Raw genomic sequence first — 13,088 nt, 5'->3', positions numbered from 1 at the left:
ATGATTTCTGGATTTAAACTATTTTATGTTAAAAACATTTTTCTACTTTAACTGAGATACACTATGCACAATGCAGTATTAAGTTAAAATTTATGTGAATTATGCGACATAGTAAACATCAGAGGGAAGTACAACTGTAGGCTGGCATTTTTATAGTTTGACAAAGCACTTTTCTAAAAGATACGTGGGAATTCAGAGTAGGTAATGTGTCTAAATTTATGTTAGAACAGTAGAAACAGATAATTATAAAACTTGTTGTTAGGTAATATTTTGTACATTTTAAATTTGTATAGCCAAAATGTATGCATATTATTTAGTAACAGTTGACAAAGCATGTTTTGGAGGGCTATTGATTAAAAATTTAAAGTCCAAATAATCACTTTTCACTTGAAAATATTGTTTCAAAATTTCTGAAAAAATTAATGGATTTTATAACAGCCTTCTTTAAAATTATTAAAATTTTAATAACTATTGTTATAAATATATTAATATATCATAATAATTATTATTATAATAAAAAATCTGGTATTAAAGATTATATAAGACTAATGATAGAGTTTTTCCCCTGAGAAAATATTATGAAAATAAGAGAGACAGAATTAGGGAATATAAACTCATATTTTTTATTAATAACCTCCATTAATCAAACTGTATCTGCATCTGCTATCAGTAAATGTCTTTTCCTTCTGCCTTTTTCCAAGTTGAGCATTGGTAGAAAGATAACTTTTAAATAGAAACAGTTCTTATTCATGGAGAGAATGGTTTCTTTGGAAGTACAGGCAGAAATTTGGAGTCTACTTGCTAATTATCATATGCAGAAATAGGATACATAGTAATATAATCACCAGTTGTTATATGGGACTGCGTGTGTGTGTGTGTGCTCACTCAGTCGTGTCTGACTCTTTCCTACCCTGTGGACTGTAGCCTGCCAGGTTCCTCTGTTCATGGGATTCTTGAGTAGTTGCCATTTTCTCCTCCAGGGGATCTTCCCGACCCAGGGATTGAACCTGAGCCTCTTGAATCTCCTGCATTGACAGGTGTAGTCTTTACCACTGAGCCACCTGAGAAGCCTTCTTATATGGGAACTGCTCGTGTGTATAAAAAAATTGGTACTCACATTCCATAAGATACCAACTTTAGTTTAGCACTTTAACTTGTGAAATGTATAGTTCCAGGAGGACAGGATAGTGTGGGGCTTCCCTGGTAGCTTAGCTGATAAAGAATCCGCTTCCAATGCAGGAGACCCAGGTTTGATTCCTGGGTCAGAAAGATGCCCTGGAGGAGGGCATGGCAACCCACTCCAGTATTCTTGCCTAGAGAGTCCCATGGACAGAGGAGCCTGGCCGGCTACATACAGTCCATGGGGTTGCAAAGAGTTAGACACAACTGAACAACTAAGCACACAGCTCATTAAGATAATAATAAGTTTTTTGAACAATGATATGATTTGATTTTCTCTCTCAATATGAGCATTTTAATGATTCATTTTCAGTTTAAACTTATAGACATTTTTTTTTTCTCTACTAATTGGCCAGTCTTGAAACCACTGGTGGATGATCTGGCTTCTTTCCCGAGGGATGTGTGTCAACAATAGACTCTTTGATTGTTTTATTTTCCTTTATTGGTGTGCTCATTTTTTGCTTTTTTAATGGACATTCTGAGAATATATTTCAGGGAGACATTTTGTTAATCCAAAATTCTTCAGTAAATTCACAACACAATTATGTCAGTTTAGAGAAATTATTGTTATGAATGACTGGAAATAGTTATTTGGCATTTAAATAATTAAAGCCAGTAATGTAACCTTAAGATATTTTAACCAAAGACTAAATTTTTAAAAAACAGTCTAATTTTTATTTACCAGATCTTCACTGAATCAATAAATATTACATTTTCTAAAAATGACAAGTCACAAAGATGCATACAATTCAGCAAAAATAAATAGATGAAACAAATAAGCCAAAGAAAATAAGAGTAACAGAAGAAAGTGGAGCCAGAAATTAGAGTAGTGTGTAAAAATACATGTTAGAAGTCAAGAGTACAGAAAATTCGTGTTGCAGATGGGTCATAAATCTGGTGTCAACCTCTAGTCATTGTGTCTGAAAGAGAAAACAACTAGTTACAAGAATCGTAGATTCCATAAGATGACAATCAATTAGTTTTGTAGAAGGAGCATTATTATCCTGGATGTAAAAGAGAGTAAAGATAACTTTTTTTCAAGACTGCTTTTTGATGTGGACCATTTTTAAAGTCTTTGTTGAATTTGTTACAACATTGCTTCTGTTTCATGTTTTGTTTTTTTTGGCCTCAAAGCATGTGGGATCTTTGCTTCCCAACAAACCCGCACCCCTGCACTGGAAGGCGAAGTCTTCACCATTGGACTGCCAGGGAATTCCCAAGATAACTTATTCTTCATTTCTTTATAGTGAGGAAAACCTCTGGCAATATAAACAGCCTTGAGATAAAAACCTGAGTGGGTTTCATAAAGCAACTTTTCACATTATCTTTCAATTTAGGCTGACGACATAAAAAAATGCAGTTTGGCAAAACTGCATTTCAAGTTCACTTCTCTTTGATAGATGTTTACATATTAAGAAGAATGAAGTCATATTCCTCTTGCTTTTATTGAGTTTTCTTCAGCCTGACCTTTTGAATGGCAGGCAGTGGCAGGATTAGACTCCTTGATGGAAACCAGGGTGGTGTTGCCGTGGGAGCATGGGGTCTGACTGTGTGTCCTTCTCCTTATGACAGTGTCATGAACCTGGATGACCTGACCCGGCGAGGGCTGTATCTGAGTGACATCCCTCTGCACGATGCCACTCGGGACCTCGTGCTCCTAGGAGAGCAGTTCAGAGAGGAGTACAAGCTGACCCAGGAACTGGAAATCCTTACGGACAGGCTGCAGCTCACGTTACGAGCCCTGGAAGATGAAAAGAAAAAGACGGACACGTAAGAATGTAACCTCTGGTTACAGATGACAGGCAGGGCTGTCCTGTGTGGTGGATTCAGTGGCTCTCCTGTAGTTAAGGCTGACAGACTGTGACTGGGTCCAAGCTCAGGTTACTTGCCTCATGACAGGCCAGTAAATCCAGAGATGGGGTGTTGGGGCAAGGAATAGAGACTTCATTACAAAAGCCAGCAGATGGAGAAGATGGTGAACTCATGTTCCAAAGACCTGTCTTGCCCGAGTTAGCATTCAGGCTCTTTTAACTGAAAGGGGAGGGACTCAAGCCAAGCGTTTCCTGGTTCCCAGCAGCCTCCAGAGGGGGGGGGGTGTGTTAATTTCTTCAGGTGGGCCTTGTCAGGACATTTCCTGTGAGCTGAATAAAGATATTTTAGCTTAATGCTTATCACCTGGGAGGCAAAGTGTCCAGAGATTGGACATTACATATAATTTAGGCTTCAAGGCAACATCACTTTAGTGATTAAATAGTAATAGCATACAAAGGTTCTTCTCTGTACAAAGACTCCAAGTTGTGGAACCTGTCGCAGTTACGGAGTCCTAAATAAACTCTTCCACGTCACTTAAATCTGTCAGGTACACAGAAAGAAATCAGTCATAATAGTAATGGGGATATGTCTTCTAATTTTACAAACGAAGCTGAAAGAATATATGACAAATCATGTCTCTGCAAATCATTAGAATAACTCAAGTGCATATTTCAAGTCTGACTGCCCGTTCATCCATTTCTTCACACAGGAGTGTGTACCGAGAATCCTCTCTGTGCCAGGGCTGCCAGGTGCTGGGGTACACTGAACACTGAGCTTAGATTTGGCCATTATATTTTCAAAGAGTTCTTGAATGCCAAATTATTTTAGGATTTGGCAGATATGAATCTGACAGACTGTAGTGTCGTCTATGATGACAACGATTACATCTGTAATTCAAGTCACGAACAAAAGTATCAAAATACAAAACTATACAAAACTGTGAACAGTGCTTTAAATTTTGAAATAGTGGGCAAGTGACATATAAGATCGTATTTCATTTTCAAGTAATTTATTTAAACAAATACACATTGTGCATACCACTTGGCCTTGCTTGAGGAATAGAGATATATTAGAAGTATATTAATTAAAATTAATTAAAAACATGAAATCACTGACTTGCATAAGAGAATTGTACTCAGGGTCTTATGTGTTCATTTTTAGCATTTGGATAATAGGAAGCAATCTTAGAGAATTGACCTGACCTTCCTTCCTGTAGGACTATTTCACTCTACTTGACACCATAGCATTGGTAGCAGAATCACTTCCTGTGATGTCTGATGTCTAATCAGACTTTCTTGCACTGATACATGTGTTGTTGCCCATGGATGGATGCAAGGTAAACATGTCAACTGTTTGTCAACAGCATAGATGGATAGAGAATCCAGGTGAATGTCTATCTTTGTCCTTAGCCTCTTCCTTCACTTCTCCTACTCTGTATAATTGAAGATGAAAACAATAGTTTATTTGAGATCACTTTACTTTCCTTGAAGCCCTAACCCCTTAGTCTTTCCAGGTATTTTTCAAATCTCCACAAGTATACGGGATGAGGCAGGTACTCAAAATCCCTCCTACTGCTCAAGAAACAACTCAAAATTGTATATTTTATTAGTATGTCGAACAGCTTCCTTCATGAAAAATAATACATTGTGAGATGGTGTTTAGAACTGAGGCTCAAAGTTGTCTGGAATTGTTAAGTTTGAGTTGCTCAGATCCTGCTCGGCTGTTAAATTGGAAAATCACCCAGGTTTCTCTCTTTGTTGATATTTGATTTTCAAAGTGATTTAATTATAAACATTGACTACTAATTTTCATTGAAACGAAGTCATGCTACTGTTCACATGTAATATTCAAAATAACCTTAAAGCATTTTATAAAATGTTCTATGTTTGAGAGTGAGAATGAAAGACTGAAGAAATTCCACTGAAGCCAGAAAAAAAAATGTGACCTCAGCTTCTTAAACCTAGCCCTGAGTGACAGCTGGCTTCGGGGAGAAATAGGCTGGGAGGTGTCATTTGCTCCTCTGGTTGTCTAACCCAGGAGACTCTCAGGTCTCAGCTCTCACCTCCTGTGTGCTTGCTCCCCTCCTCCCCACGCCAGTGTCTTTTTGTGCCATCGGCCTGGTCTCAGGATTGTCAATGAGAATGAGATCTTTTCTTTTCTAGACCAGTTTCTTACCTGCTTTATCAGTTTCTTCCACAGAGAAGTGAGGCAGGAAGGAAAACCCGTTTTCTTTTCTTTCTTCCTTCTGTCCTTCCTTTCTTTCGCTGAAGTCTAGTTGATTTACAGCGTTGTGTTAGTTTCGGGTGTACAGCACAGCAATTCATTTATACATGTATATTCTTTTTCAGATTCTTTTTCTTTATAGATTATTACAAAATGCTGAGTACAGTTCCCGGTGCTGTACAGTAGGTCCTTGTTGGGGACATCTATTTCATGTCAGGTGACAAATGTTGAGGCAGACAGCTTGCCCCTGAGAGGTGACTGTGTCCCTGGGAGCCCATGGTGTTGCAAGAGTCAGACGCAACTTAGCAACCACACCACCACCACCACACCACAGAGCTAAGTGCTGGAATGACTTCTTTTATCCCATGAATATCGCAGTTGGGGAGTGGAAACACAAGGCACAGAGAACAACTTCAGCTTCCTGGTGTCTGTCCTTTGTTTTGTCTGTTTGTTTTGTGTGGCTTATTTTGATATACTTTGAATTGGTTTGGATTGGGAGAGGTTTGGATTGGTTTAAAACAAACCAATTGTTTATATTTTCTAGCCTTGACTTATGAATGTGGCTAATGATGGCTCCTAGCAGAGCCTTCACTGTGCACACGGCACCAGAGGCGCTAAAGTGGGCAGTGGAAGCACTGAAGCAGCTCTCAGCAGCTCTCATGCTGGCTCTGTCCTGCTCCCTCTGGACAGGTTGCTGTATTCCGTGCTCCCTCCATCTGTGGCCAACGAGCTGAGGCACAAGCGTCCGGTGCCCGCAAAGAGATATGACAACGTGACTATCCTCTTCAGCGGCATTGTGGGCTTCAATGCCTTCTGCAGCAAGCACGCGTCTGGGGAAGGGGCCATGAAGATTGTCAACCTCCTCAACGACCTCTACACTAGATTTGACACTCTGACGGACTCCCGGAAAAATCCATTTGTTTATAAGGCAAGTCCATGCCCTGTCTGAATGCAGTGCCATTCATTACTCTGAATTTTCAGACCCTGTCTTCCAATGGCACGGCAGTCACAGTCCCTGACTGTAGCCCTGCAGCCTGAGTACAGTCAGCTCTCATGCATTCATCGTTTACCATTTTCTTAAATAATTACCTCTTGTTCTAAAATAGTCTCTTCCCTGTTCCTCAAATGAATAGAGCAGATGCTTCCCTAGTTAAAATATTTAGCAACTTATTTGCACTTATGTGAATAAATCTGTACACGTGGTTTATCACACATAATATAAATGTAACATTTGTTTCAGTGCTCTGCCAGAGATATTTTTACTGAAAGGTATAAATGATTTGCACAGTAGAGAAGTCAGGGAGCATAGGAGGGATGCCAGGGACTCAGACCTGCTTTTAGATAACATCAACTGGAAATAAACATTCATAAGGCATTTCTGCCCATGGTTTCGGTTAGAAAAGAATTAAAACACTGAAAAAGTGAAGTCAGTGGAATATTGCTTAGTAAAGGCAAGAATGTGATCTAAAACCGTCCCCAGGCATCTGGAGTCATAGCAGTGCCCCAGGGACTATTTATTTTTATGGCCATTCCTGAGGAACAATGTAACACGGTGTGAACACATCATAAAAATAAATGGTTGATGACCAGTATGAACCACTGAACTTAGGGAAGTGGCGCTTGGGCCCATCAAACCATCACCGTTTTAAGGGGAAATAGGGTCGTAAATTATTCTGCTGGGTCATAAGGATGTCTAAGGTGAGAAACTAGGACTTACTAAAAGAAAAATAATACTGTGTTCTGTCCCTGCCTGTAATCAGACTTCAAGTGCCAGGTGTGTACATTTTAAATACTGACCAGTTTTCTTCTTCTTGGCATCGAATATATTAGAATTTTAAGAGATTCAGGGGAGGAAAGTTGAAAGTTATTGATGGCAATTGGAAAAGCATGTTTTGTGTAAGGGTGGCACATGAATCAGTCCTGCTTGTACTAACCAGTCTGTGCCCTACCAGGTGGAGACTGTTGGGGACAAGTACATGACGGTGAGCGGGCTGCCCGAGCCGTGCATCCACCACGCACGGTCCATCTGCCACCTGGCCTTGGACATGATGGAGATTGCTGGCCAGGTTCAAGTAGACGGTGAATCTGTTCAGGTTAGTAGGTAAAACACATATTTTAATGGTAGTAGTAGGCCTTTTGTTGGAGAAGGAAATGGCAACCCACTCCAGTATTCTTGCCTGGAGAATCCCAGGGACAGAGAAGCCTAGTGGGCTGCTGTCTATGGGGTCGCACAGAGTCGGACACGACTGAAGTGACTTAGCGGCTAGCAGGCCTTTTGTACGGCTGATTTATATTCTTGACCAGCGAATCATTAATTATGCATAAGGAATTGCATCTTGACAACAAAGATTAAATATTTTTAATGTTTTAATTGAAGTATATTTTACAGTGCTGTTAGTTTCTACTGCACAGCAATGATTCAGTTATATACATATGTATGTACATTTTTTTCATATTCTTTCCCATTATGGTTTAATGCAGGATATTGAGTAGAGTCCTCTGTGCTATACAGTAGGTCCTTGTTGTTTATCTATTTTATTTATAGTAGGGTATATCTGCTGATCCCAAACTCCTATTTTATCCCTCCTCCATTCCTTCTCCTCTTTGGTAACCATGGGTCTGTTCTCTATGTCTATGAGTCTGTTTCTGTTTCATGGGTAAGTTCATTTGTGTCAAATTTTAGATTCCACATATAAATGGTATCATATGATATTTGTCTTTGTCTGGCTTATTTCACCGGAGAAGGCAATGGCAACCCACTCCAGTACTCTTGCCTGGAAAATCCCATGGATGAAGGAGCCTGGAAGGCTGCAGTCCATGGGGTCACTAAGAGTTGGGAACGACTGAGCGACTTCCCTTTCACTTTTCACTTTCATGCATTGGAGAAGGAAATGGCAACCCACTCCAGTGTTCTTGCCTGGAGAATCCCAGCGACGGCGGAGCCTGGTGGGCTGCCGTCTGTGGGGTCGCACAGAGTCGGACACGACTGAAGTGACTTAGCAGCAGCAGCAGACTTACTTCACTTACTATGCTTGGTCCCTCCATGTGGCTGCAAATGGCATTATTTCATTCTTATGGCTGAATAATATTGTATTGTATATATGTACTACGTCTTCCCTATCCATTCATCTCTCAATGGACGCTTAAGTTGCTTCTGTGTCCTGGTTATTGTAAACAGTGCTGCTGTGAACATTGGGGTGCATGTGTATTTTTGAATTAAAGTTTTCTTTGGATGTGTGCCCTGCAGTGGGATTGCTGGATCATATGGCAGTTCTATTTTTAGTTTTTAAAGGAACCTCCATACTGTTCTCCATAGGGGCTGCACCAACTTATATTCCCAGCAACAGTGTATGAGGGTTCCATTTTCTCCATACCCTCTCCAGCATTGTTATTTGTAGACTTTTTAATGATGGCTGTTCTGACCAGTGTGAAGTGATACTTCATTATAGTTTTGATTTGCATTTCTCTAATAATTAGTGATGTTGAGCATTGTTTCATGTGCCTTTCGGCATCTGTATGAACAAAGACTAATATTTTATTGAACCTATTATATTCTTCCATAGAAATGGGAAATCTGTCCATCTATTTGAAATTACCTTCCTTATTCCATGTGCTGGAAGTCATGAGGATGAGATTAAAACCCCCTGTCCCTTCTGGTTTATTTTTTATTTTTTATTTATTTATTTATTTTTTAATGTCTCTGCTTTTTATTTTTTTTTATTTTTTTATTTTATTTTTTTAAATTTTAAAATCTTTAATTCTTACATGCATTCCCAAACATGACCCCCCCTCCCACCTCCCTCCCCACAACATTATCTCTTTCCTAAATCTAAAGTAAGTATCCAGATTCATACTTTTGAAAGCTTCAAAGAATATTTCTCTTGAAAGCCAGATTGTGTGAGGGGTTTTGTCTGTAATATGTTTGGAGTTCTGGAGAGTTCTTATGATTTTTATATGATGACTCTGAATTCTTTAGTCTAGCGTGAGCAATAACCCCTATTATTGAATGTATTGAACCAGAGCTTTGATTCTGCAGATAACGATCGGGATCCACACGGGGGAGGTAGTTACCGGAGTCATAGGACAACGGATGCCTCGCTACTGTCTTTTTGGAAACACCGTTAACCTCACAAGCCGGACAGAAACCACTGGAGAAAAAGGGAAAATAAATGTGTCTGAATATACATACAGGTCAGAGAACACATCTAGGATCTACTGACTAGAAACATGTCTCTTTGCAGCTGCTTTAATTCCCTGGGTGATTTTATTACCTTTTACAGTTATCAGCTCTGCTTTTAGGATTACTATTATTTTTCAATTTAAAAAAATGGTGCATTTTTCTTTTTTTGGTCACACCATGGTATGTGGGATCTTAGTTCCCCAACCAGGGATCAAACCTGGGGTCCCAGCATTGGGAGTGTGGAGTCTTAACCACTGGACCACCAGGGAAGTCTTTGGATTATTCATTTTTTATTTGAGAAGATTGTGTCATTATTTCGGTTTTAAATGATTCTACATACTCTTAGGAATTTCTGCTCTGGTATTGTTACTAAAGCCTTGAGGTACATTTAAATAATTTACTGTGTGTCATTCCTGTCTCCGTTTATAACTTTGATGTATGTTACTTTCTCTGTGTGACCATACACCAAGCTTCTCTGCCTGTTCCCTGTCCCCTTTTAGATGTCTCATGACACCAGAAAATTCAGACCCGCAATTCCATTTGGAGCACAGAGGCCCCGTGTCCATGAAGGGCAAAAAGGAGCCAATGCAAGTTTGGTTTCTATCCAGAAAAAATACAGGAACAGAGGTATGACTCATCAGAGTATAATTCCTTTTTTAAGAAGGGTATGAATATGGGGAGCTAAATCATAATCTCTGAAAATATGTTTCATTTGCAAAGAATTCTTGCTTACATGAACATGTAAGTACAGCAGCGGAAACGCTGACCCATTAGTGAGCTGGTTAGAACAATGCAGCTTCCAGGGGAGACCTGATGGCTGACAGTTTTGTCCTCTAATGAAATTAAAACCAAAAGCACTGGAGAGAGAAGCCCTGGTTTTGGTTCTTCTGCCATAATCTGGCTGGAACCCCACAAGTGAGTGGGCGGTGAGGGGCATCCCTGGCCCCCTCCCCAGTGCCTTGGGTTGCCATGTGGTCACTGCCAGGGCTGAGACATGACCATCTTCAAGGGTGGTTTCCTAACCACAAAGCTCCAGATCCTTCTAAGGCCATGCCATCGCCTTGTGGAATGTTTGGGGATCTTTGGACATACTAATCCCTGGTGAGTCTTTCCTGGAGTTCAGTTCAGTCGCTCAGTTGTGACCAACTCTTTGTGACCCCATGAATCGCAGCACGCCAGGCCTCCCTGTCCATCACCAACTCCCGGAGTTTACCCAAACTCATGTCCATCGAGTCGATGATGCCATCCAACCATCTCATCCTCTGTCGTGCCCTTCTCCTCCTGCTCCCAATCCCTCCTAGCATCAGAGTGTTTTCCAATGAGTCGACTCTGCACGAGGTGGCCAAAGTATTGGAGTTTCAGCTTCAGCATCAGTCCTTCCAATGAACACCCAGGACTGGTCTCGAGAGAAGAGGGATTTATGCATGTCCAGAATCTAAATACTTCCTCAGGGAAGATGTAGGTTCATGCTCATGCTATGGCTGCACTCCAGCCAGAACCCATGTGCTGGGGGTGTGCTCGGGGGTCCTGTGGTCCACCGTGGCTCACGACACCAAGGTCCTGCCAGCCTTGCCCGCCCCTCTTTCAGTGGCCTGCGTCAGAAACAAGCCCGATGCTCTATTCCCTGTTGATGTACTGATTCTGTAGAGGGGGAGAGACTCTTCGACTGTATATATTTTCCTGGATGTGCACATTCCCTAAAAATGCTTTTAGAATAGAAGTCGTAAAAGGAATGAAATGCCAAGTTGTAAAATATTTATCTTTATCTTCTTTTCACTTTAAATAATTTACTTCTGGCACTAGCATGCTTCCTGATGTTCTTCTGATAAATTAGTTTGCCTGAAGCATTGTTCCTTTTGTTTGGGTGGCTCTGTTTCAGCCAACCTGATGGTGGGAATGGTTTAAAAAAGTGGTGGATATGAATGCAGAGCAAATTTTATTAAAAAAAAAAGAAAAAATATTTTGAATTATCTACAAGCTTTCTTATCACTGAAAACTAATCCCCTATTTACTTCACTTTTTAAAGGAAGCAGAGCAGGATGAAAACTGAATCCTGGACTGTGGGGTTAAGATCGCAGGTTGAGGTCCGGTCTCCCCCTAACAGATGCCGTGCCTGGGACCAGTGATTCCCTCCGTCCTTTTCCTGTTTCCCCAAGCTGTTCTCCTGTGTATCTCTTTCCTTATTCATTATTCAACTTTAGCTCTGCTTTTGATTCTTTTTGAGGTTTAGTATGTTATCTGAAGTTTGGCTTTGTGTGGCTGATGTGAGCTTCACATGTCTTCAGATCAATTATGCATCGCCTGGCATGGTGGTTTTCAAGTAGTGGGCACCCAATAAATATTTGGTGAATTTAATTAAATGAAACTGATGGTATTCAGCCATGTGTGTATGTGTATATATATATATATATATACACATATATATATATATATCATGGTTTTCCATATTTGTTCAGTGTCTCTATATGTGTATATTTTAATGACTATAACATATAAAAAGGTTTTATTGTGTTGGTGCATATCATTATAGAAATCGTTTTCTAAAGGAGTGAATTCAGAATTTTAGGGGAAAAATGCAATATAGTTTCAGACTCCCCAGATAAGAATATATCATGCTAAGAAAACAGTGTCTATTTAGAATTATGTTAATTTCCCTTCAGAAATAGAGAATATACTTCTTTGCTATTAAACTATCAGGTTATTCATTCAGATCATGTGGCAATTACAGTTCCTCTAAAATGCTATCCTTTGCATTGTATCCTTTGTGTTATAAATCTCATTAACCCCATGCAGCTGTTGGTGAAGGCAGCACTGTTTGACAATGAGCTATTGCATTAGTTTGGAGGAAACATTATGGACTCTAACTGCATCCAAGGATGAAGCTGGAATCACAGCTGGGGTGTTTCGGTTGGTCAGAGCCCATCTTGGCCCTTTCTTCCCAGAAATGAGCTCCTTTGTCTTAGCTCACAAGAACTTGATTCTATCCAGGGTGCCATCTTGAGAAGAGTTACTTTAATTTCAACATAGAATGCATTCCTGTTAGAATCATCACCTGTTGTTCTTCATTATCTCTGATAATTTATTAATATCTATCTTTATAAAATACAGGACCACTACTTTTGTGTAAAAATGTTTGTCTTTAAATTTAGCATTTCCTATCAGCACGTTGATAACTTGTATAAATGTTCCATGTTCATGTGTAAGAGAACCTGTAATAAATTATTTTTTCCACTTGTCTCTAGATGGTTTTTGATTCAATAAAAATGATGTGAATGCTCTTATCGGTCTTTTGACTAGTGCCATTTTTGGAAAATGTCTTATCATTTTGCCTCTGATAGACTTTCATTTTGATTCCCTGCTGTTATGGTAAAGCTGGGTGGCTCCTATTCCTCAGGACTATTCCCATATGATATCTTTTTTTTAGGATCAACACAGTGACAGCAGCAAGACCAGCACTGGGTGGTGGGGGAGTGGATACACAGATACATGGGAAGTGACATCAGCTCTTGAAGAGCTCCCCACATTTTGGGAGTGAAAGACATGTATCTAAGTAACTAAACTATTTGATATTCATCGTGCTTTTATTGTTCAGTTGCTCAGGCATGTCCAACTCTTTTTGACCCCATGGACTGTGGCACACCAGGCTTCCCTGTCCTTCACCATCTTGCTCAAACTCATATCCATTGAGTCTATG

General features: G+C 39.9%; 1 protein-coding gene across 2 annotated transcripts in view; it reads left to right on the top strand.

Annotated features, from left to right (window-relative positions):
• The window catches only part of GUCY1B1 (guanylate cyclase 1 soluble subunit beta 1), a 53,880-nt gene extending 41,205 nt beyond the window's left edge, over positions 1-12,675 (top strand). For both annotated transcript variants that reach the window (XM_069557324.1, XM_069557323.1), the window contains 6 exons: positions 2,752-2,949; positions 5,905-6,142; positions 7,167-7,307; positions 9,251-9,405; positions 9,895-10,021; positions 11,421-12,675. In XM_069557324.1, the coding sequence (XP_069413425.1) occupies positions 2,752-2,949; positions 5,905-6,142; positions 7,167-7,307; positions 9,251-9,405; positions 9,895-10,021; positions 11,421-11,444 (883 nt within the window). In that variant the 3' untranslated portion in view covers positions 11,445-12,675. The remainder of the gene's footprint in view (positions 1-2,751; positions 2,950-5,904; positions 6,143-7,166; positions 7,308-9,250; positions 9,406-9,894; positions 10,022-11,420) is intronic.
• Positions 12,676-13,088: the final 413 nt, after the last annotated feature.

Source organism: Ovis canadensis, chromosome 17 (genome assembly GCF_042477335.2).
Source record: "Ovis canadensis isolate MfBH-ARS-UI-01 breed Bighorn chromosome 17, ARS-UI_OviCan_v2, whole genome shotgun sequence".
Classification (NCBI taxonomy): domain Eukaryota; kingdom Metazoa; phylum Chordata; class Mammalia; order Artiodactyla; family Bovidae; genus Ovis; species Ovis canadensis.
Note: the sequence above shows the minus strand (reverse complement) of the source record. Positions and strands in the feature narration are given on the sequence as shown.